General features: G+C 45.1%; 2 protein-coding genes across 3 annotated transcripts in view; both read right to left on the reverse strand.

Annotated features, from left to right (window-relative positions):
- Nucleotides 1–438: 438 nt before the first annotated feature.
- Cfap298 (cilia and flagella associated protein 298) lies at nucleotides 439–8,921 on the reverse strand. Its single transcript, XM_050164760.1, has 7 exons — nucleotides 8,657–8,921; nucleotides 4,988–5,155; nucleotides 3,986–4,053; nucleotides 2,388–2,546; nucleotides 2,122–2,253; nucleotides 1,012–1,107; nucleotides 439–709 (listed from the first exon to the last, which is right to left on the reverse strand). The coding sequence occupies exons 1-7, from the start codon at nucleotides 8,793–8,795 to the stop codon at nucleotides 599–601; spliced, it is 873 nt and encodes a 290-aa protein (XP_050020717.1). The 5' UTR covers nucleotides 8,796–8,921; the 3' UTR covers nucleotides 439–598.
- Nucleotides 8,922–10,919: 1,998 nt separating this feature from the next.
- Synj1 (synaptojanin 1) overlaps nucleotides 10,920–24,100 on the reverse strand; it is a 77,927-nt gene continuing 64,746 nt past the window's right edge. For both annotated transcript variants that reach the window (XM_050164758.1, XM_050164759.1), the window contains exons 24-28: nucleotides 23,575–23,709; nucleotides 20,103–20,173; nucleotides 18,146–18,254; nucleotides 17,731–17,948; nucleotides 10,920–13,676 (exon numbers count right to left, since the gene is read on the reverse strand). In XM_050164758.1, coding sequence (XP_050020715.1) covers nucleotides 12,918–13,676; nucleotides 17,731–17,948; nucleotides 18,146–18,254; nucleotides 20,103–20,173; nucleotides 23,575–23,709 — 1,292 coding nt within the window. In that variant the 3' untranslated portion in view covers nucleotides 10,920–12,917. The remainder of the gene's footprint in view (nucleotides 13,677–17,730; nucleotides 17,949–18,145; nucleotides 18,255–20,102; nucleotides 20,174–23,574; nucleotides 23,710–24,100) is intronic.

Genomic DNA, 24,100 nt, shown 5'->3' on the forward strand with positions numbered 1-24,100 from the left:
TGTGGTGACCCCAACCATAAAATTATTTTGTTGCTACTTCATTAAGTGTAATTTTGCTATTGTTACGAATAGTAATGTGGATATCTGATGTGCAACCCGAGTTGGAAGCGGCTGCCCTGGTGCCTTAAAGCAGACTCCATCCCTCGCCACTCATCTCAAAGACAAGCCTGCACCTGGCGGCCTCTAGTGGCCACTGTGGTCAAGTTCCACGTCCACTACAGAATTCATCTTGTAGAGAAAACGGAGGAAACTCTCAGGTCTTCCTCAACACATGAGAACACAAGACAAGGGAGCTAAGGACATGGCTGCAAGTCCACCTGCGAAGCTTTGGTGCGCCCAGAGCACGCCCTTAGACGCCACACAAGTCCACCTGTGAAGCTCTGGTGCGCCCCAGAGCGCGCCCTTAGATGCCACACATCTGTCCTAGACTGAGAATGATTTACAGTTTCTCTTGAGTATGTATTTATTAAGTTCTAAAGCCATGAATGCCTTATTTCAAAAATACAAACTAAAAGAAACTGGAAAATAGAAACGTCTATGTCTTTTACAGTATTTATAATATTTGCCCTGGGAAGGTGGGCTGGTGGCTCTGATGGCCTCATCTGGGTCTCCACTTTATGTCTTTTACCCCGTGAAAATGTCTTTTCAGAGCCGTGTTGTCGGCCCACGGAGAGTTCAAACAGGAGTCGTCATCATTTTCTTCCAGTTTCTGGAAACAAACATGCTTTACTCAGGATGGCATTTCAGGAAAGTGGTTCATGTAGACTGAGGAAGGTCTGGGTCACTTCCTGTAACCCCCACCCCCAATGCCAGCAGGACCCTCTGGGGTCTATAGCTGGTGACATCCTTGGAGAGCCCAGAAAGGCCATTCCCTAACACTGTGTGGTCGTCACAGGACCCCGCCCACGGGTGAGACGTGGGATACAGGCTGCAGCTCCAGCTGTGTTAGCTCCTCTCTCCCCGGCCCCGTCCTCCCCGGCCCCGCCTTCCCTTTGACTACCCAATGGCTACCTTGAGCTCCTCCTGTCTTCTATGGTAGAACAACATTAGCTGCTTGTGCTCCTCACTGCTAATGATCGGCTCCCGGGCTGGTGCACCCTGGCCCCTCTGAAAGGCAAACACAGAGCAAACTGGGGACTGAGACATTCTTTGTGCAGGAGACATGGGAACATGACATGTACTTATTTTAACTGTCTCTGTCAACAGTGCAGACGGCAGGCTGAGATGCCACCATGCAGCCTGGGCACCAGCACTGGACTTGTGGTGGATGCCATCTCTACCATGGCCATTCCCAAGGAACCCACGGAGAACCCAGGGTGGGTGGGAGAGGGTTTAGAGCCACAGCCTGAGAAACAGAAATCTACAGGCCTTGTTCCCAAAACTCCACAGAAACGGTGCAGGAGTGGCTAAGTGGAGAGGCCTCAGCTGGACGCTCCCGACACCTCCAGCCCTTCTCAGATGGGGCACCAGCAGCCTCAAAAGCCCTAGGATCTGTCTTGGCTGAATTTTCCATTACCAGGAACATTTTTGCATGCAGACCTGCTTTTTTGGTTGAAATACTATAAAAAGGAAATTTCTACTTTAAACTGGGGCCAATAGAGCTGAGAGTATGCACAGGTTTAAAAATCGTTTAGATTTTCTGTAAAACTTCATCACAACACTGACTAGATTTCATCAAACCAACACTCAGCACTGACTAGACTTCATCAAACAGAAGACGAACACACAACCCTGACTAGACTTCATCAAACAGAAGGCGAACACACACAGCACTGACTAGACTTCATCAAACAGAAGCCGAACACACAACCCTGACTAGACTTCATCAAACAGAAGGCGAACACACACAGCACTGACTAGGCTTCATCAAACAGAAGGCGAACACACAACCCTGACTAGACTTCATCAAACAGAAGGCGAACACACACAGCACTGACTAGGCTTCATCAAACAGAAGGCGAACACACAACCCTGACTAGGCTTCATCAAACAGAAGGTGAACACACACAGCACTGACTAGGCTTCATCAAACAGAAGGCGAACACAAAACCCTGACTAGGCTTCATCGAGCCAAAGGCGAACACAGCACAACTTGCAAAGCAGAAGCCTCCGCTCACACACCTGCTGGATCTTGACGATGATTTTGGTCTTCTCATTTCTCCCCACATAGTCGGAGAGTTTCTTCGTCCTCCTCAGCTCCTTGGCAGCCCACCACAGCTGTGCTTCTGCCTCCGGGATGACTTCCAGTGCTGCCTGGGGTCAATCGTACAAGCACAGGAACCTGCTTGAAGGGGGAAGGCAACGCGCCCCACCCTGGAGCCTGACTGGAGGCCCTTCAGGCACAGGCGGCTCCAGCGCCCTGCTTGCCCCATAACCTCCAAGCACACCTGAGTTCCTGACAGATCTTCTTTATTTTCAAATTCCATCCGGATGGGATCGTATGGAGGCAGCCCCATGGGATAAACGATCATCACTGCACCTCGAAGCTGGTCCAGGGCATCTTTCACCATCTCCATGGTAACAAAGACTCCAGCTTCCACTTGTTTCTGAAAGTGAACCATGAAAAAGTCAATAACACCCAGTGGTTTCCGTATGAGGCCCCAAAGACCCTGCCAGCACAGCCACAGAGAGTTGCTGCTTCCTAGGTGACTGCTGCCCACTTCAGGGCTGAGCTGAGGACACGATGGCCCAGGCAGGAGCAGACTGCGAGGGACACCAGAGAGGGCTGCAGACCCACACCCAGCAGGATGGTTGGGAGGAGATGGAGCAGGCTGCCCCAGGACAGGTACAGCCTTGGGCAGGTGGGAGTGGAAAGGGGGAACCAGAGTCTGCCACGTGTTAGGAAACGGATCCCGAGCTGCAGTGGGTACAACATGGACCGAGTTAGAGGGACATCAGCCAGAAGGCGCTGAAGAGAACACAGGAAAGAGCTACATAAAGAACGCGTCTACTGTTTGCACCAGAAGGCGCTGGTGACACTTCAGGGACTTCACTTCACACAAGGGTAGCTTTCCGTGGGTCCCTCAAGGACTGGGCTGGGGATACAGAGCTGCAGGCCTGTGATCCCAGCCCTCAGGAAGCTGAGGCAGGACTGCCAGGAGTTCAAGGTCTGTTTGGACTACAACTGAGTACCAGGCTGGCCAAGGCTGTACATGAAAAGTCTCAGAAATAGAACGAATTAAAAAAAAAGATTAGCTAAGAGTTTGGGGAATGCTTAGAGATACACTTTGTGGGGTGAATCTGGGAGTGGAGGACAGGCAGTGATGTCAAGACATGCAAAGGTGGGGGCAGCGACTGCTCCGCATGCGGATAAACGTGACAAATGACATACTAAGGATTTTTACCTTTATTTGGTGTGTGTGTGCTACAGCACATGGGGAGTGGGTAAGAAGACAGTCTGTGGGAGTCAGTCTCTCTGACCACCAGGTGGGTCCTGAAATCAAACTCAGGCCTCTCGAAGTTAGGTCGTCAGGCACCTTTATCCACTGAGCTGGCTCTCCAGCCCCAGGTGCGTGAGTATCCCTGAATTCTTTCTACCGAGGAGCATATCTGCCCTCTCATGGTACTGTGTTCCTTCTGTGAAACAGGCTGTATGTAAAGGCTGGAGATAATTGCAGAAAACACTGCTCTACAGGGAACGTCTCTACCAACCCTGCATCTGCGGGCTACAGTAAAACTCCCGTGCTTAGCTTTCCAAATTCTCGAGCAGCAGTATGGTGGAGCCCGCATTCACGCAAGACGATAAACGCTTTGTTTGCTCCCTGTCATCGTAATGCAAAGGAGCAGCCAGGGTCCCCTCAAATAGGCTTTTTTGCTTTGCCACTGGGAAGCAGAGAAAGAAAAGAGAAAACTGGAAACAAAAGAGCAACAGGAAGGCGGGGAGCAGAGAGCAGAGGGGACGGAATGTGGGCTGGCAGCTAAGGCACGCATCTTAGGAATGTCCACTTCCAAGACGGAATCGCGTCCATCCTACTGAGAAGCTGACCTTAGACACGATGGCTTTGGCTTCTTCCACCGTCTTCTTTAAAACCTGCTTCATTTTCTCATTTGGAGCTATTAGGGAAAAAAGGACAGACAGTTGTCAAACACACGGCCTCTTTCAAAATCCCGGGTGTTCTGGAACTCTCCTGCCTGAACCGGGGAACCTGAGACGCGAGTATGAGTCTGGAATTGACAAAAGGGACACAGATGTGGGAAGCTAGGCAGACTCCCCAGCAAGGGAAGAGGTCTGCGGCGGCTTTTATGCAGTTTGGTGACAGCTACAAAGCCAGGCCAGAGGAAACACCAAGAGGACAGCGCCAACGAAGGGAGTGAGAGAATTCCAGGCCCTCAGGCTACACAGCTGTGACTCAACCCTGTCTTAGCGGCTCAAACGCAGGCAGAGGCAGTACGTGGCTGGGATGGCTCAGGGCAATAAAACTGTATGTATGTATGTATGTACGCACACATGTTTGTTTTGAGTCAGAGTCTCTCTCTGTTCCCAGACTGGATTGCATGCCCCAATCTTCTTGCCTTAAACTCCTGAGTGCTAGGATTACATGTGTGCCCGCTTGACCCTCAAAACTTTATTGTACCTGAGCACTGTCCAAATGCAGCACACAACACCAAACCCTAGTTCCCGAGCTTAGAACTAAGCACAGCGGAGACAGCGTCCCTGAATTTAGGGAGCATGGTTCCGTGCTCGTCCATTTCTGACCTACGGAAATGGCAAACGGCGTGGCTCATCTACCCCGTGAAGGAGGCCGCTCGATAGGAGCAGGCAGGCCTGATGGGGTTCAGCACAGGAGGTTCGCAGCGCAGAGTTTTCCAGGTCTGCATTAAAAATGTTTTTACATGATGTGGGTGTGCCTGTGTGTGTGGACTGCGTGGACTCGGTTCTGGGGCTCAGACTCAAGCCGTCAGTTTATATGCCGCTCTTACTGCGGAGCCATCCTGCAGCTTAAAGAACTGCCTTCACGTGCAAAGACAGGAGGGGAAAGCCGGTTACCTTGCCCGTTCCTCCGTCCGATGTCGTCCTTTTTGAAGACGGAGCCGCCGCTAGGCACGCACTTCTCTCCCCACTCATCCTTCAGCTTCAGCTCCTGAATCTGCTCCTCCGTCAGCCCTTGCATATTAGGGGGGAGGAACACTCCGTGTTCTGCTAGCTCTTCCATCTCTGAAAAACAGGGGAGGGCAGCCACTCCTGACTGGGATCACTCACACCCAGACTCGCACACATGCATGCTCCTGGGTCTCAGGTCTGGCCCCTATAGCTCACTATTTTAACCTACGTCATGAGCCACGTGTCAGACCTTTCTTCATCTTGGACAAAGGCACTAACTAGCCCTCAGTCAGTGGAAGCACAGCAGCTTCAGTCCCCTCACCCCCACCCCACCCCCACCACTAAGGCTCTGTGTTCAGGAGTTAAAAGATTAATGGTCATTTAAAGAGCATGCCTAACCACGCAGCCCACTGCACGGCTTTGCCATTTTCCAAGGAGAATCTCAGATGACCCCATTTAATGGAACCTCGTGAAAGAGGCAGGACAGTTGCTTAAACTTGCCCACCTTCCTAATCTCAAAGCTGTGATCCGAGGCTTGCTGAGAGCACCCGGCTATGAGAACCGCACAAAGAGGCTCACTTGGTAAAATGCTTGCTTTGTAAGCATGAGGTGCTGACTTGGATCCCTGAACTCATGTAAAAAACACTTATACCTTTGTACTGGGGAGGAGGGGTGAGGAGAGAGCTGGGCATCCCCGAGGGGCTTCGCGGCCAGCTGCACAGGCCAATGAGACCCCGTCTCAAAAACACAAGGTCATACAAGTTACACACGCATACACACACCATACAAGCACACATATACGCATGCGTTCTCTCATAAAACTTTACATAAACACTGTGTAAACAATTTAGATAAACCACTGGGAAGGATTTAAGGCAGTTGTCCTGGTTGGTTTTTGTCAACTCGGCACAAACCTATCCATATCTAGGGAGAGGGAAGCTCAACGGAGAACACGCCTCTATCAGATTGCCCATAGACAAGTGTAGGACAAACAGGATTGATGTGGGAAGACCCAGCACACTGTGGGTGGTGCCACCCGTAGGCAGATGGTCCCAAGTGGCATAAAAAAAAGTCTGTGTGAAGGAGTCTTCCTCTATGGTCTCTGCTTCAGTTCCTGCCTCCAGGTTCCTGCCCTTCACAGACTAAACCTTCAAAAAAGAAACAAACTCTTTCCTCCCCAAGTTGGTTTGTTCCCACAGCTATAGAAAGCTACCGAAGACAGAACCTGGTATCAGCATCCCGGAGTATCAGGACAGACCTAGTCATGTTTTGAGGACAACAGTGTTAATGTCTGGAACCTTGTGCTGGAAGAGCCATTGAGTGCTCAGAGCTTAATGGGCTGGTGTGGGAGCCTGAGATATGAGTCCTGAGAGCAATGCAGACAATGGAGGTCTGGCTCGTGAAGGTTCAGAGGGAAACAAAGATGTGACCTGGGTCACTCACATGATAATTTGTATTAAGAACCCGTGGTTCTGGTCAGCTGGAGCTGAGAAATGAGCTGCAGTTATCAAGAGACCAGAACCAATTGGCTGTGGATAAGAAGATACCAACACCATGGAGGCAAAATGCTCTTCCTCGGGGGAGGGGGGGTCAGCAGTCACCAGGCAGATGCAGAGGAAGCAAGATGAGGATGCTGCACTGAGAAAAGGTACCAAGCCACGTGGCTAAACATGGACAAGAAGTATGGGTTAATTTAAATTGTAAGAGCTGGTTAATAATAAGCCTGAGCAATAAGCCAAACAGTTTATAATCAGTATACGACTCTGTGTGTTTATTTGGAACTGAACAGCTGTGGGACTAGGCAGGACAGAAACATCTGTCTGCAAGCTGGGGTCTAAAGGTGCCAAAGTTGCATCTCATGCCTGCAGCCAAACTTGGTAGTGCATACACAACCGCCACATGGTACTACTTTCTGAGGACATGAGAGGGTTTATGGAGGACAGTGGAGGCTGGGCACAGGAAGAGGCCAAGAGGGGCTATTGGTGAAGGTGTAGCGTCAGCTGCAGGGATCACAGAGAGAGACTCAAACTTGGCATCATGTGGCAGGTGAGACCCTGAAGGGAGGCCAGGAGGCAACTGGTGCCACTGGTGAAGGTGGCAACCAAAGACAGGAGCAGCTGTGGAGTAGAGCCAGCTTCAGCTATGAGATGCCGTCGGTGTGTGTGCTCTGGATGGCGGAGCCTAGAAGAGCTTGAGTCCCAAACATCTGTCACTGTTCCTCTCCAGTGCTGGAGTTTGGCTTTGCTTTGACTTGATGTTACTGAGCCTAGTCCTTCCCTCTTGGAATAAGAAAGCTGTTAACTTGTTCGCTGACTTTACAGGAACCCGATTATGAGACAGATATTTTAGAGAGGTTTGGACTTTGAGAGACTGAACACTTAGAGTGACTTTTTTTTTTTTTTTTTTGGTTTTTCGAGACAGGGTTTCTCTGTGGCTTTGGAGCCTGTCCTGGCACTAGCTCTGTAGACCAAGCTGGTCTCGAACTCACAGAGATCCACCTGCCTCTGCCTCCCGAGTGATGGGATTAAAGGCGTGCGCCACCATCGCCCGGCTAGAGTGACTTTTTAAGGATTGTATCTTATCACAGCAACAGAGGCTACAACAGCAACTAACCCTCAAAAACGTGAAAATTCACCTCATGTTTACTATTCAAGTGCGTGATCTTATATTTCCCTATCGCATACGTGTTTAAATCTACACCAGAATATATAATAAATATACATATTAACATGTATAAACCTACACCAACACACACATACACACACACATACACACAAAACTTTGAGCCATTCTATATTGCCTGTCCTTCCTGTGACGAAGACGCTAAGAACTGTGTGTTTCTGTAATACTGGGAATATATGTGACCTGCAACAGTACATACAATACAACACGATAAATGGTGTAAGTGGATGGGATGCTTTTGCACACTATGCTTGGGAGAGGAGCTGAGGTGACTCACCCTCATCGTCCTAAAGCAGAACACTGGTGCCTGACTGGCAATGGCACCCGTAGAGTACATCTACTAAATTCTAAATTCACCCACAAAACCCTAATATACCGCACTATACTTTCAACTTACAATGTTAAAGAAGACCTGGAGTTTTCTCTAAATGTCAAAATGTCATCTAATATTGAGCCTGTTTTGAAAGCAGTGAAGTTTAACCTGAAATATAACAGGTTTTAAGGCATTGTCTAGAATGCAGATATAACACGTGTTTCCTAGGAGACAGAAAACAACACCAAGGCTCTCCCAGTGTCCCTCACTTTTGATGGGCTGGTCTCAAGGCCAGGACCCAAGCTCTCAAAGTCTTTTAAGGCGCACTTGACAATCCCCTCCCCGCGGCTACTACACCACCCTCACCCGGGCTAACTCCTTGGTTCTGCCGGGAACTTTCGGCTCCCTCCTACTGCCCTTGGGCCCAACGCCAAATTCTGGCTTCCCTGCTGCCCATCTCTGAGTCGGGGGTACCAACCTCGCCTGGATTTCTCCAGTTGCTGGTCTTCCATCCCGGGTCAACTCTGATGCTCCTTCTCCAGCCCCCAGGTTACTGTAAATCTTTCCGAATCCTCAAACCTCGAGCCCTCCCCACTCCTTCCCCTGTGCTCCGGCAGTACCTGTGCAGAGCCGCTGCACCTTCAGCCGCCCATTGTAGACGCGGGTCACCTGAATCGTGAGCTCCTCCAGCTCAGTGCTCCCGGGCGCCTGCAGCAAGAACTGGCTCTCGTCGCCTCTCTTCACGTGCAGCACCACCATAGCTGCGCCGAAGGCTTCGCCGAGGGGTAGGGCGGCAGGCCCAAGAGGCCAGCCCGTCCGGTACAGCACTGAGACTAACTGCTGCCCAGTGGCGGAACCAGGGAACTCGGGCTCACGCGTGCGTCCGGTGAGTAAAAAGATCGGCGCACGCTCGCGGAAGTGACTGTTGCCAGGAGCAACAGTCAAACACTGAGCCGGAAGGGCCTCCTGCGCCCGAACCTGACGCACAGTCGCCACTACCGGAAGTGGCTGTGGTCCGGGCAACCGAACCCCAAACCAAGCTTCTATAGGTGAGCGGACTGTCCAGGGAACCCGGGAGATGAGCTGACAGAGCATGGCCGCTCCCAGTTGAGAACTGAGTGGGATGGTGGGCACCACAGTCGCCCCCAAGCCCAGACTCGTTTCCGCACAGGCAATCGCCTCCGGAAATGCCTTCTGCTTCAGATCTGGGGAAGTCACAGTGGCTGAGCCACCCAGACTGTACGGCTAAGTCTTGTCCCCACAATCTCACAAAGGGCAAGTGTAGGCATTGCAGCTTTAATGGAAAGGGATCCTGGCAGTCAGGAACCAAGGAATATTAAGTGCTACAGCTCGGATGAAAAAGTATTCTGGCAGTCGGGAGCCAGGGAATACCACAGGTCACAGTAAGCTTAGTAGTTTACAGTCCTGCCCTAGCGAGAGGCTTCCTCAACGAAGCTGTTACAGCTCGTGTTACAGTTCTGCTCCGCTCCATTCCAGCGAAAGGTCTTCACCCAAAACACATTCAAACCATTTATTGGCAGGGAAGAATCCAGGAGAGTGACTCCTCTGTCAAGGTGGAAGACTTATATAGGGCTTCTTAGGGGTGGAGTTTTTCCAGGGAGAAGATTTTCAGGGTGGAAATTGGTCAGACTTTAGACCCTTGAGCTCGGATTAGCTAAATCTCATACTCAGGGATTGAATGGTTTTCTGCTCAGTGATTGGTTGGTTTTCTTGCATAGGAATTGGTTGTTTTTTTTTTTTTTTTTTTTTTTTTGCTTAGTTGGTCAAGAGCAGATTTGGTTTCAGGACCAAAGTGTTTCTTTCCTTGGCTCCTTTTAGCCTTTTGGCTCTAATTTCAAGGCCAGGGCACATTTCTTTCACTGCCTGATTCTAGGGTCAAAGTGTCTTTCTTTGGCTCTGGTTTCAGAGTCAGGGTGCATTTCTTTGGTTCTTGGTTCAGGGCTAATTTCTTTCACTGGCTTGGGTCTCAGAGCCAGGGTGTGTTTCTTTCAGTGGCTCTGGTTTCAGGGCTGGGGTGAGTTTCTTTGGCTGGCCCTTTTCCTTCACAGCAAGCAGGCGCAGCACTATTCGTCAAGGTGCTCAGAAATAGTGGAGGAGCCCTTGATGCTGTGTGACAAAAGGGAAAGAAAAACAAATGGAAATTCAAATAGAGGAATAAAGAAAATTAACTAGGATAACTGCTCTGTAGCCTTGGAATGATTCCAAATTCAGTTTGGCTAAATAGTGGGTTTCTTCTTTGTGTGTGTGTGTGTGTGTGTGTGTGGTGGCACTTTATATTACTTACTTGCCGGTGGAAAAAGCTGCTGCCCCTGTAACTGATTGTACTGCAGTGATGCGCGGACACTGGACTGTTGCAGGTCTGGAGCTGATTACCTGTCTCGCTAGCTTAGCCTCTTGAACAGCTAGCCATCCACTGCCCTCCTCTGGGTCAGACCTAACGTCCCTAAGACCTTTGCAAGCTATAAACTAAGCTTCCAGTAACAAAAGTTAATACAAAGTTCTGATGCCCACAGAAACAACTTCCAGCATCATCCTGTAGCTGCCTCTTGGATGCATCCATTGGTGTATTTTAAAGTTGCCATGCCTTATGACTTTACAGAGCTATAAAACTATGTGAAACTGCTTTCCATGGTAGATCATAGAATTCTGGGTAACCTAAATCCACCGTGACCGTTCAAATTTGATCCCAGAATAAATTACCTCTTATTCACGCATGGACGGACACACACACACACACACACACACACATGAAAGAAAAGGAAAAAAAGCACTAACTTATTTTCTTCAAATGTCATAAAATTTGTTTATGTAAAATATGAAAAATAGCTGAGAAAATCTTCCCTTTTGAGTAAAGAAGCCATCTAGCGGTAAAGACATATTTATTTCATATGACAGCACATTTCACAGGATATGTACAGAATGTATACCACGGACTTTAATACTGTACTTCTATAAAGTATAGTTATAAATATTGTATGCCACATAAGCAATAAAACTCTTACATACATATAAACATCAGTCTACTATAGAGAACAGACATTCACAGAGATTCTTAGTGTCTATTTTCTGCTCTGCTTTAACCAGAGCTGGTAAATATTCATACACAATATCTAGTTTTTGTAGCAAACTTTCACTTCCTTTGTGCGTTTCCGCAGTGTGCCAGGCCAGACAAGGCTGAGCGGCTGCTCTACAGACTTGACAGTGGTTTACCCCGAGGCACACTGCTTAGGGCTGCAGTCGCACTGCGTCAGCTTCCTAACGATGGGTTAGCTTGCTAATGGGGAGCGGATACCATACACACTAGTCACACAGATGGAACAAGCTAATTCACATTTTGAAGCACACTGCTATCGTAATACTGCAGTTTAAGAGCTACTACTGTTGAAATGATTAGAACCCACAAGCACAATGGAAACCTCACGGAGTTATTGCTCCAGCCCCTTCTGGCTGTAGCCGAGGACACTATAGATACAGTTTTTGATAACACTGAGCATTTGCAAAGTGTCTGTCCTAACAGATGGCTCTACATTACAAGTGCAACACAGTCTGCTGTGCTTTTACAAGGATGTGGCGGCAGCTATACATGTTTCTAGTTTCACAATACACATCTTTAAAGGTTCATGTGGACACTGGAACTTAGGTGTATATATGTAATTTTTATATAAAAAGAACATTAAAGTCTTAATGTGTAAGGATAATTTTAACTTCAACTGACAACCAACCAAACAACACCTTAGGGAGTTTTCCTAACTGGCTTACTTAATGATATCAAAATACACTGTTTTATTTTTTTGTAAAAATTCCATGTACTTCTTCACAAAATTAATAAGAGCAAGATGGGTCGCATACTGGCAGTGCAGGAGACAGAATCCACAGCAAATTTGAGGTATAGCCTCTAAAACCTTAAAGCAGCATCACAGATGGGTTACGGCCTCACACAGGAGGGCACACGCCTGGGATATGTTCCCAGTTCAGAGCACTCAGAGCAAAGCGGTGAACAGGGGTGGAGAGGGACAGGGTCGCACAGAAGAGAGCATGCTAGCTCTGCTATTCTGTCCCTGCCGGTCTGAGTGTCTGTCACGTGACTGACCACAAGGCCTGGACTGCCAACTGTAACCCCAGAGAAAGGCATACTAGAGGTACGGGGAGGGAGGTAATGAGGGTGAGTTTGTAGGGCTGGTGTGCAGTAGGAGATGGCAGTTCTGTAAAGCAGTCATCCTACTCTGGGCTTTAAAACTAGCGAAAGCATCTAAAGCACACCTGGGCGGTAGCCATCTTCTTAATGATGAGATCCCGAAAAAAGGACATTGTCAGAACTGCTGGGTAAAATTATCTGAATTGTATCTCAAGACTTAAGTTTTATAAATATGTATGTCTGTGTCTATATAAACACATGCATATAGACCTCTTGCTAAAGCAATGCCCTCAGAACGGTTTAACTGTAACTCTGGAAGCTCTTTGGTAGATATCTGTGAGTACCAATTGTCAAACAGCAGTAGGCTGGCAGAGTGTCAGCTACAGCTGTGTTGGCTTTGTGTGGTGTTTATGTGAATTTCTGAGTAAGGACTAGTTTTTAAAGTAGTTTTGAGCACTTCTTAAAATGGTTCCTGCTCTTCCTTATTCATCTAAAGAGAAAGACCAGAACTCCAGTTAGTAAGAGGATGTCTTGGTTATTTCCAATATACATAAACTCCAGCGTTGACCACATGCTCTGGTGGTCTTTATATAGATATCAGTGCGCTTAACGATTACTTATTGCACATAATGAATAACTAATGCCCCGTTCTCCCGAGTCTAGCCCGACAAAACAGAAACAAATAGCCAGAGCAAACCAGCAGGAACTCCCTTCCCATCATATAACTATCTTTCTGTGAAGTCCAGTGTGGGAGAGGCCTTAGATGCTAGCGTTGTGCAAGGTCCTGCAGGCAAGCTCGTGCTGGGTGGGAGCAGAGGGGCAGGAGGAGGTGGTGGCCTTCTGGCTGGCAGCACACAGAAAGCAACACCTGCACCTTTACTCCAGTCATCAGATGCAGCTGGACAAACTGACTTGGACGTTCCCGCTGTGGGAAAGTCGTCGTCTTCCTCAAAGGTTACCCATCCTTTGGGGTTGCTTGTTTTTACTGTAGACTGGCTCTGCAGATCAAAGTTGTCCTCAAAACCATCAAATGAACTGGATGGCTTGCTCATGTCATGAGTGAGAGGCAAGAGAGGAGGGAAAGGACTGCTAGGAACAGGCTCTTCTTTGAACAGCCAAGAAGTTGACTCTTGTGACTGAGCTCGAAATGGGTTTCCAGGGGCAGCAGTCCTGTCTGTAAAAGGATTCCTGCTGGGCAGGCTGGAAAACGGATTTGCTGAGGTTCCCATATTTCCCTGTGACTTACTCCGAGCTGGAACTGGGGGCATGGCTGGCATGCAACTCACAGAACTCAAAGAGTTAACACTACTTTGCGATGCAGAAGGCAACTGAATCAACATCTTTGGGTCTGGGGTTAGAACAGGTGACATCTGAGCAGACAGCTGAGCCTTTGATACAGCAAGCAGACTAAGTGAGAGAGCTTCAAATGGGTCACTCTTCAACGCTGGCTCTTGTTTGACACCAGAAACTCCATTTGTTTTTACCTGGAAAAGAATGAACACTGAATGACTGGTTTTTACTTATTATTTTCTTTTCTTCTTATCTTTATTATTTCTCCTTTTCTTGAGCAACTATACAAATTTAGAAACTAAAAAGTAACTATAAGTTTTTATTTTGATGGCTTAATAAATAGAATGAAATAGGTAAAATTCTTGAAGAATTTATAACTAAATAAATCCTTCTATTAAATCCATGTTTTAAATCTCAAAGAAATGTGATGGTATAATTTCTTTCATTCAGTTTTTGAAATGGTAAGAAAGAGAATTATATGAGTTTGTTCATATCCTGTTCTTTTAATTTTTTTTTTTTTTTGGTTTTTCGAGACAGGGTTTCTCTATGGCTTTGGAGCCTGTCCTGGAACTAGCTCTTGTAGACCAGGCTGGCCTCGAACTCACAGAGATCCGCCTGTCTCTGCCTCCCGAGTGCTGGGATTAAAGGTGTGCACCACCACCACCCGGCTTTGTTCTTTTAAATTTTAACACAAACTTAAACTTATATGCTAAGAGCATTTGGTAAATATGCATAATAAACTTCCAACACCCATCTATGAGGCTATATTTTCACCTAAATTCCCTACAGAAATTCAATTTTAGGAATAAAAGCTAATTTATGAACATATTCATAAATTCAAAACTGCGGATGGAGTCTTTTCCTTTCTGTTTGGAAAAGTAGAGTTTCAAAGGTTCTTTGCTTTTTAATGAGAGCTGGCTCACTGAATGACACAACTTTCCTTAATGGACCTTCCTCATCCTATCAAGCAAGACAGATAAAAGCAAGGGTTATTTAAAGTGTGGGATGGGGACATTCCATTTTATATGAATACCAATTCTAAAAATCCTAAAACCAAAAAGGCTGCGCTGAGTGCACTGGCTGTGAGCCGAGAGCCATGGGAGGGGTGTGTTCAGAGCCAACACTGCAGCCATGAAAATCGCACTCCCTCCCAATCCCTTGTCCACCAAGAAGCTGGTTGGGCAGCCCGGCCCCTGGACTTGAGCAGGCTCAGAGGAAACCGGCGTGCACATGACAGTGAGACCAGACCACCATCCACACTGGATTAACTGTGACCTAAGCAGGATCTGGAAAGGGTGGAGATGTGCTGACATCAGAGGAGCTTCTGCAGAGAAAGGTGTTGGAAGGGCTTTTTAAATGCTATTAATTTTAAAGTACCAACTCTTTCTTACCAAAAAGAATCTGGCTTCTAAAATGATCTGAAAAAAGACTTCCCAAAAGAAATCTAAGGAATAAACAATTAGATTTTGTGTTTATGTAATTATGCCATTGTTAAAACCAAGAACCAAAGTGGATCAGCCAAGTAGGCTTTCATATACAAATCATTTCTTTTTGAAATTATACTTTTTAGTTTTGTTAATTTGTATAGAAAACAGAGCAAAAAAAATGGTAAAGCATTAGCAAGAACTAAAATGGTTCCTAAAAATCCAAAATACTAAGAAAAAGCAGGTATGAGTTTATGGTATGGTAATAGAATTTATTAATGTGGACGAGTGGATTTAAAAATGGGTGAAACTTGAGATGTATGACGCGAAAGCCTCATACATCTGCGCTGGGGAGACGGATGGAGAGCACATGGAAGGTGATAAACACTCAGGTACCTGTTACCCTGACGGTTGCTCCTGCTTTGAGAAAAGGAACACAGACATCAAAGGAGAGAGTTAGGACAATTCCAGAGCAGCGGCAGCCCCAACCAGACAGTCCTCAGAAAGCTGTGGCTCTAGTCACACGTGAGGCTCAAGAAGAGCCCATGCAGGGGATGCCGTCAGTGTGTGACCTCAGGATGTAAGCTTTAACAGTGTCCAGCTCGAGTCTCTTACCACTACTTCCCTTACTGGAGAAAGCGTACCCAACAGCGCTCTGCTGAGGCACAGGTCACCCCACGGAGAGTGTCAGCACCAGCCTTGCCAGTGCTGCTCAAGTTCCCTAAAGGACTTAGAAAGTTAATTCCCTTATTATTTGATAGCCGGAAGATACAACAAGGTAAGAAACCAATTTTTGTTGTTTAAAATTGAAATAAAAAACTTTCAATAATCTGGCTGTATTTTAAAAAAATCTGGCATTCTTAAGGCACTGGCCCTTCTGATACTGAAGTTTATATGTAAACACTGGTGTGTGAGCAATAAACAGAATGTGCAGTTTAGTAACTGCTAAGCTCAACTGGGTCTTTCTCAATAAAGTGAAAATATTTTTGAAAATTAAAAAAAAAGATGCCATCCTAAATATATTATGTACCTTAGAATTTCTCGACTTCCTTACCCTTCCTTCTCCCCTTTTTTCCAGTGCAGGGGATGACCCAAGGCTGTGTATGTGTGGCCAGTGTTCTGCCACTGATATACATTAGCGTGATGCTGTGACTCAAGTCACCACTGTCGTGATGACCCAGGGATGTGCCTGACTGGCCAGTGTCCAGCCACTGATATACATCAGTGTGATGCTCTGTGACTTGAATCCCCACCGTCCTGATGACTCTGGAGTCATGTGCATCAGTTCTGTCTGGCACAGGACAGCAAAGAACAGGCTTACGTTAAAGGTTCAAGGCACTGTCATCATATGAAATGGACCTCGGATACAGACATTACAAAGTGGGTGGAGTGAAGGTGTGTCTACTCTAAAACGAATGCCTTAAAACTGTATTTACAGTATTCAAGATGACTAGTTTCAACAATTTCTGCCTTCTAATTAATTTTTTAAATAGACAGTACAAAAATAAATCTTTAAAGTTGGAGGAAGAGGGAAAAAAATAGTAGCTATTTATTCTTTGAAGGGTTTATATTAGATATCTTCAGCACCTCTACTTTAACCTAAAAGGTTAAGAGTAACTTTTAGTATTAACCAGCTGAGAACACTTTATATTTTCTATTGCTTTCTTTAGCTTTCAGCAATGTAAGCAACAGTCTAGCAAGTACCAACTGCTAGTGACTACTTTGAGTCTTAGCTACTTTAGATTCTGCTTGGCAACAGAGATCTGTGTTAGAAGCCTGCCAAATAGGTCAATATAACCATCTATCTGTGAAACAAATGCAAGTTATTACTGATAAAATATGTTCAAAGACTACTGCCAGTACACAATATTTCAGATTAAAGCATGGACTTCTAAAACTTTATATCCTGCTTTGGTTTTGATGGCATTTTCAAGTAAAGATTTTGTATAGGGTGATTCAGCAAAATGTACTTATTAATTTTATCAACTTTACTTACAAGCACACAACAAAACTAACCCAAAGGTAAATACAGAACACTCTTAAATGTAATGAGCACAGTGCAGAGCAATCATGTATCTCATGGCAGCGCTGGCGATATGACACAACAGGAATGTCCATGACTTCATGCCAGGGCCATGGAGCGGTTTCTGTGAGACCCAAATGAAAGGATGTGGTCATCTGTGGTGTCCGTGTGAACCACTCCTGTAAGACAGCAACCCCAGGAACCCAGTGGCAGCTCAACACAGAACTACTGCTTACATCAAGAGGCAGTGAAGACTCACTCTGTATGCAGGAAATGGACCACCAGGCCAATGTCTAAACACTGAACAGGTCTTGATTGCATCTCTCCAAAACTAATATCATCTCAGCAATAAGAGGACTCTTATTATTGTTCATATAAATGATAAACTACCTAAAGCAAACAATGTATTTAAAGTTACAAATGAGGAACCACTTGGACTTTCCTAAAGAACCCTGATCCAGTATCAGGGGATCTGAAAACTCTTTAACTGATTAACCCTTGCTAGCCTGGAACTCGCTTTACAAAGACCAGATTGGCCTTGAACTTGTGAATCTCTGCCTCCTAACCTGGGATTACCTAAGCATTCCTGTTGCTCTCTGAGATTTTCTTACTTAAGCAACACATATGAACAAACAAACAAATCCTTAAAATTCTTAACTAGCCAATAGAATGCAATTCATTTCAGGAATCAAATGATACTAAAGTCATTTCAAGGGGCTATTACTTTCAAGTGGCATATTTACTCTTAACCCCTGGTCATTAAGATAGCCTAAGAGCATAGGCACCAGAGACGACACTTACTTGCAGCTGTGGTGAGGAGTCTGCAGGCAAGCTATGAGATGATCTGCTCCGAGGTGGGGGCTGTGGTGGGGTTTCCAAATTTGGTTGGGGGCCAGAGGGAGGCATAGGTGCTGCCACGGGGACAAGAGGCTCCTGCAACTTTTGAGCAGGTGGGGGCAGAGAAGGCTGCGGAGGAAAAGCAGCCTGAGGCTTCAGTGGTTCTGGAAGGACAGCTGGACCTAAAACACCAAGGGCTGTCATGTTAACCGTGCTGAAAAAGCCACAAGCCATCTCTTTCTTTAGGGCAATGTGCAAAGGTATTCTATTTTCCCCTTATTTCCAGGAGCCAAGGGAGAAGATCCCATCTGAGTAAGCTGGATCTTAGGAGAAGAGAGAGGAAAGAAGAGCAGAGGGAGTGTGCTCCCAGCATGCCTACCTTTCGACGTCTCTGGGGGCTTGCTCTGGCTTTCAGGAGTCAGCCTTCCGGCAGATGCTCGTGCCTGGCTCTGAGGGGCGCTGATCACTCCAGCACGTGCTGGAATTGCCTAAAGATGGGGATACACTAGTGACATTAACCTGTCTTCAACAGTTAGAGTCTGTGAAAAAATGCCTGCTTTCATGTCTCACTGACTCTTGGGTGTAAGTCCCCACCTCCCCACTTTTTCTGTTTGTAGCTGAAACAGTGACACAATACATTCCCTTTTGTTTTTGACAGTGTACTGTGGCCCAGGCACTTGCAAGTATGATATAGGCATTTTTTTAATATAGGCATTTTTATTTAACTTTCAAAATAACTTCATATGTAATTTGTTACCTGAACTTTAAGGCCTGACACTGTGGTCCCAGGCTGCTCTGGAACTCACTACACAGATCGGTTTGGCCTTGGGCTCACAATAGCAATTTCCTTGCCTCAGCCACCTAAATGCTGAGGTTACAGATATAAGACACCCAGCCTGGTGTTAAGAGAACTTTTAGCCTCACAGAAACCCCAACTTCCCTCCCCATCCCTACATAATTGAGGTGCTGTGGGGGTGTGGTAGTGGTCAGTATATGGCAAACTTAGCTCTTGTGAAACAGAGTTAACAGCTATCTTGAGGTATATTTTACAGACAGTTTAATTTAAAGAGTAAGATTGTATTATATATGTGGACTTCAGTTTGTTAAGTAGATGGCTACTAAAGACAGACCAGTTTTGCCAGGCACTTGTGGTACACGCCTTTAATCCCAGGCAGAAGCAGACAGATCTCTATGAATTCAAGGCCAGCCTGGTCTACAAGAGCTAGTTCCAGGACAGGCTCCAAAGCTACAGAGAAACCCTGTCTTGAAAAAACAAAAAAAAAAAAAAAAAAAAAAGACACTGGTTTCTGTTTCATAAGAAGTGGTGTCTTAGGTTCCCAAGGTCTTGGCATAGTGGTGCTCTAGCCTATGGTTTTTCTTTTGTACTCTTTGTGTGTGTGCAGGCATTCATGGATGGCACATGTGTGATGTCACAGGACTGCAGTCTCCTCTTCACCATTACATGGGCTGCAGGGGACAGAGCTCAGGTCACCATTACATGGGCTACAGGGGACAGAGCTCAGGTCACCATTACATGGGCTACAGGGGACAGAGCTCAGGTCACCATTACATGGGCTACAGGGGACAGAGCTCAGGTCGTCAGGCCTGCGTAGCAAGCACTCTCTCTACCCACCGAGCCACCCATGGCCCTATCTGTTTCTTTCTGAATAACTGTTACAGCTCAGAAAAACTTCATTTGAGTGAATAATGGAAACTGTATGTATATAACAAAATATATCCTAAACAAACAGAAGCCAGAGGTTTATAAAGTTTTATAAACTAGGGCAAAAAATCTTATAAGCCATCTGCCTTCCTAATTTTAGTATCTTCAGAACCAGTTTAAGTATTGTATTATAATTTTATGCTAATTAAAGTCCTTCTTAAAAAAGCCTTTTTTAAAGACAAGGTCTCTCTCTGAGTATTCTGGAACTTACTATATCTCACAGAGATCTTGCATCCTTAGTGCTGAGATTAAAGTTGTATGTCACCATACCTGGCTGGAAGGATAACTTTGTATTTCCATTGATTAAATAGGTTACGTGATAAATAGCTATCCAAATACATTACTACTTCTTCATATTTTAAGAGATACTAAGAAAATACATTACTCCTTCATATTTTAAGAGACACCCAGATGTTAGTGTGGTCATTTGGAGGTATGGGAAAAAGGTGAGAGTTGAGATAAAGCTTAGAGATCACCAGTTCCCTTATTTTAGAGTTGAAAAGCTGAAGCCTGGGAGGTTTCCCCCGATTTCCTCCAAAGTTATCAAACAGATTAGCTGCAAACTGGACCTTAGAAGAAATACCTCTTCACTCTCAGGCCAGGTGTTACCTACCGGTCTGGCTGCAGCATATCCAGCAGGTCCTGGGCCTGCAAGTCCTGCTTGAGGTGAAGGCTGATTACGTCCTGAAACAAAGACATCACATTGTGTATTTAAGTATAAAAAAGAAAGTTTTTTTTTTTTTTAAAAAAGTGAAAAGTATAAAGAAATAAGAAACCATGCACTTCTAGTTCAAGTGTCTATTGTATATGGTCCAGTTTTAAGGGGGAGTAACTACATTCAAGTGTTTTTACCTATATTATCTTTCCGTGTTGTTCCCGGGCTTTTGGGTGCTTTGGAACAGAAAGGAAAAAGAACCAACCATAGGTAAACAAGAAATCAACAGTGCATGGCATCACCTGGTTGCGCTGTTCATTGCCAGCAGAGACAAAGGCACGAGACGGCAACAAAACAGGCACGTAGCTTTGTGTAAAGACAGAAACTGGAGTATTAGAGAGACCTGCATGGGAGACAAAGGGAGTCACACTAAGGTGACGGTCTTCACAGACCTCTGTCCATGAACCTTGAAGACCTGGTCAGCTGCTCCTTACAGCTTGGCAGACAAATGGCTCGTGAGCCACAGCTCCTACAGCTCTGCCTGTCATAGCACAGGTCTAACTGTGGGTAAAGCTACTTTAGGATGAGGTCTTTCAGAATCTACAATAGACTATCAGGACCAAGACAGAAGACAAGTACAGACACACGGACATGAAGAGTTACAGTATGGTTCAAACTCAGCAAGGCAGCCTAAGAATCAAGTGAAATTACTCAGGGAGACAGAAAGAATAAAGACGCCAGCAGGCATTATCCTTGACTTTCCATTGTAAGGAGAAATCTGAGTACAATGGTTATATTAATACAGCAGTTCATAAATAATTGTAGTCTTAACGAATGGCCCCAACAAATGGTCTTTTAAGCAATCTAGCCCAATACCAAAAATATTTAGAAACACCTTTTATAAAAAGAAAAATCTATAAAATACTCGATTCTAGTACCTTACAGTTACTAATCTACTAACCTTCAGGTTAGTAAACATGTGACTTATTCATTCTTTCAACAGTAAGTTCGTAGTCCAAGTACACAGGACTAGGTATGAACAACACAGGAACCTCAGGGCTAAGACATTAAATGGGTAGCCACTGGGAACTATACATACAACAGAGAAGGAAAAGAGAAAAGCATAAGGTGTGTGTAAGGACAAGGAGAGGTGTCTACTTTGGTAGGATTTAGTAAGCCATGAAACACTGGAGGGGCTGACATTGAGAACAAGAACCATATCTATAATGTAAAAATTCTTGTTACCTTCCATCTCTCTCCTAGCTACCCCAGGACTGGGAGGGGCTCCAACACCTTTTCAGAGAAAGAACAAAAGCTATATATAGTTCAGAGTCCAGAGCACAGGATGGAAGGCAGGGACACGATTATTCTTGATTATTCTTGCATGAAGGGCCTTTTATTGCTTTAAATCTCTTGGAAGTTATCAAAGTTATTTTAGCTCAAAGCTGACTCCTCCTTTTTCTCAGATCTAAGAACATAAGCAGGAGCATTGCTTCCTTTTCATATCTGAAATTACCAGCAGTAAGGAACCCCCCCCAAAAAAAAAATCTAATGTAAAACTTTATGATTATCTCTCTCTCTCTCTCTGTTCCCCCCCCCCCCAGACAAGGTTTCTCTGTAGTTTTGGTGCCTGTCCTGGAATTAGCTCTTGTAGACCAGGCTGGCCTTGAACTCACAGAGATCCACCTGCCTCTGTCTCCCAAGTGCTGGGATTAAAGGCGTGCACCACCACCGCCCAGCTAATCATCTAATTTCTTTTGTCTAGATTACTAATACATTATTTGGTAGTAAAAAGAAAAATAATTGTAAATAAAGTTTCAAACCCATCTTAAATTTCTACAAAAAGACATTACTTTCTTAGGAGTTAGTTTCTGATGGATTCCCTAAGCTCACTGTCTCGGAGGATTACTGGCTGCAGGATAAGATAAGTTGTAGCAGACTTATGAAGGGGGCCATTTTAAAATGAAAACAGATTTCTAAAAAAGCTACTGATTTGCTAATATGATACAAGTTTTCACAAATTCATTTTAAAATTTAATTTCTACAGATTAGTTTCCTAGTAAAGTGGAATTCACCCTAAAAATAAAAAGAATTTTCTAAAGAAAAAAGAAATGTTTCATAGGAGCTATCCTGTTCAAATTATGTAGCCACCCTTATTACAAAGTAACTAAAATCTTCACCTTAGCAGTGGTAGGTGGCCACAACTGACCTGGATCTCAGCAGACAACGACAGGCAGCTGAACACAGCTGCATGGCCAGGGGCTTTAGGAGCGTCATTAACACTGAGCTGCTCAGCTCTGTGAAGAACTGGCACAACCTCCATCTGAGCTCAGCAATGAACCCTGCAGAATGAGCTGTCAGTTCTACCTCCGTGTTTAAGTGCTGGGACTGAATCCATGGCTTGTACATTTCAGGTAAGCACAGTCGGCGCATCCCCATTCCTACTTTCAGTTTTCATGTTAACTAAATAAATTACTTTTTAAATAAAAGCAACCAATACTGAATAAAAATTGCCTCACTGAAAAGAAGAAAATCATAGTTTTGCATAAACAGATGAGGCAAGAATTCGATGAGTTATTCAAAATGCAAAGTAAGATATAGTTTATTAGTTCTACTCACAGATAAAACCAAGCTCTAGTACGTTAACAGAAACATATAAAGTTTGGAACTTTAGAATATGAGAATAAATGTCATTCATTTTGATGCTTACCAAACAGACCTAAACTGTCTCTGATTATAGAATTCAAACTCCAAAACAATAAACCAGCATTCACACAGGATAGCAAATGTAAACGGTTACCTCCAAATTCTTTCCTAGCAGGTGCAGGACTCCTAGCCCCTTAGAGTTCATAAGAAATTAGGCAGCAGAAAGGAAATAACATTAAATAAGAGTTGAGATGTCAAGATCTGCTCCAACAGCCATGATAGCACATATGTATGACTATGTAAATATCCAGACACTACACAAAGCCATTCTTCAATGCATATGCCCACAGCAAGTGAACATTGTATTTAGCTAAGAGAACATTTAAAGATACATGTAAAGCATATTAAAAACATGTATGCTCTTCAGTTTTAAAATAAGATTTCCACAAATAAATGTTAGTTGTCTTTATAAAGCTATAGATGAGTAATTTAAAAAAAACCATTTTACCCAAGAACATCATACATGCACAAAAATATATCAAGTTAGCAAGATCCAAAGAAGCCTCCCCTGTACACAGGCAAAGAGGCAGCCTACCACATGCTCAAGAAATCTGCTTGACAGACATATCATCCTGTGGCTCCTCTTAGAGAAGTAAGAAGTAATAATGATCATACAAACACAAACAGAATCCAGAGTCTAGCAGCGTGAAAACATGCACAATGCTTTCAAAATGAAGAGGAGGAGAACTTTAAGCTAAGCAGACACCCAGGAGTAATCGGTTACCTGAAGGTGGAGGTGGTCTCTGTGGTGGGGCAGGGCGTGCTGGAGGAGCAACTGGGCGGGGAGGGGGTGGCCTCTTGGGCTCTAAGGTCTGGGAAGAATCTTTCTGGGCTGCTGGCTGAGTGTCAACTGGAGAACCTAAAAAGGGAGGAGGTAAGATCAGGGGCCAACCAGGGGACAGTGGGAAGGAATGTACATATGTAATGATAATGCCCTAAATTTATCCTCCAAAAATTCTGTACTAAAGGCATAGTAAAACATTTTCAGTGTGAATAAAGCAACAGTGAATAAAGGAACCACTGTCTGGGACCATGGGCACCATGTGCTACCCTGTGCTCACCTCTTATCTGGCAGAGGTGCTAAGAGCTGACTTGCTGAGGAATTCTCTTAAGGGACAAAAGTTTACTCTTTCAACTATGTCATACACAACTTGCTGGCCGGCAAAGAAGGGGGAGCCCAAATGGACAAACAATCTCATCATAGAACAGAAAATCACAAATTGTAAAACATAGACAATCCTAACACACAT

The sequence above is a fragment of the Alexandromys fortis genome, unplaced genomic scaffold, assembly GCF_014885135.2.
Source record: "Alexandromys fortis isolate MF-2015 unplaced genomic scaffold, M_Fortis_MF-2015_v1.1 scaffold_162, whole genome shotgun sequence".
Lineage (NCBI taxonomy): Eukaryota > Metazoa > Chordata > Mammalia > Rodentia > Cricetidae > Alexandromys > Alexandromys fortis.

What these genes read in the sequence shown, in the direction of transcription:
- Cfap298 (XM_050164760.1), bottom strand. Translation starts at nt 8,795, where the DNA reads ATGGTGGTGCTGCACGTGAAGAGAGGCGACGAGAGCCAGTTCTTGCTG. An exon ending in CCAAAGCCATCGTGTCTAAG is followed by an intron (nt 2,547 to 3,985) that starts GTCAGCTTCTCA and finishes GTTCACTTTCAG; the next exon opens with AAACAAGTGGAAGCTGGAGT. An exon ending in TCATCGTCAAGATCCAGCAG is followed by an intron (nt 1,108 to 2,121) that starts GTGTGTGAGCGG and finishes TTTGCCTTTCAG; the next exon opens with AGGGGCCAGGGTGCACCAGC.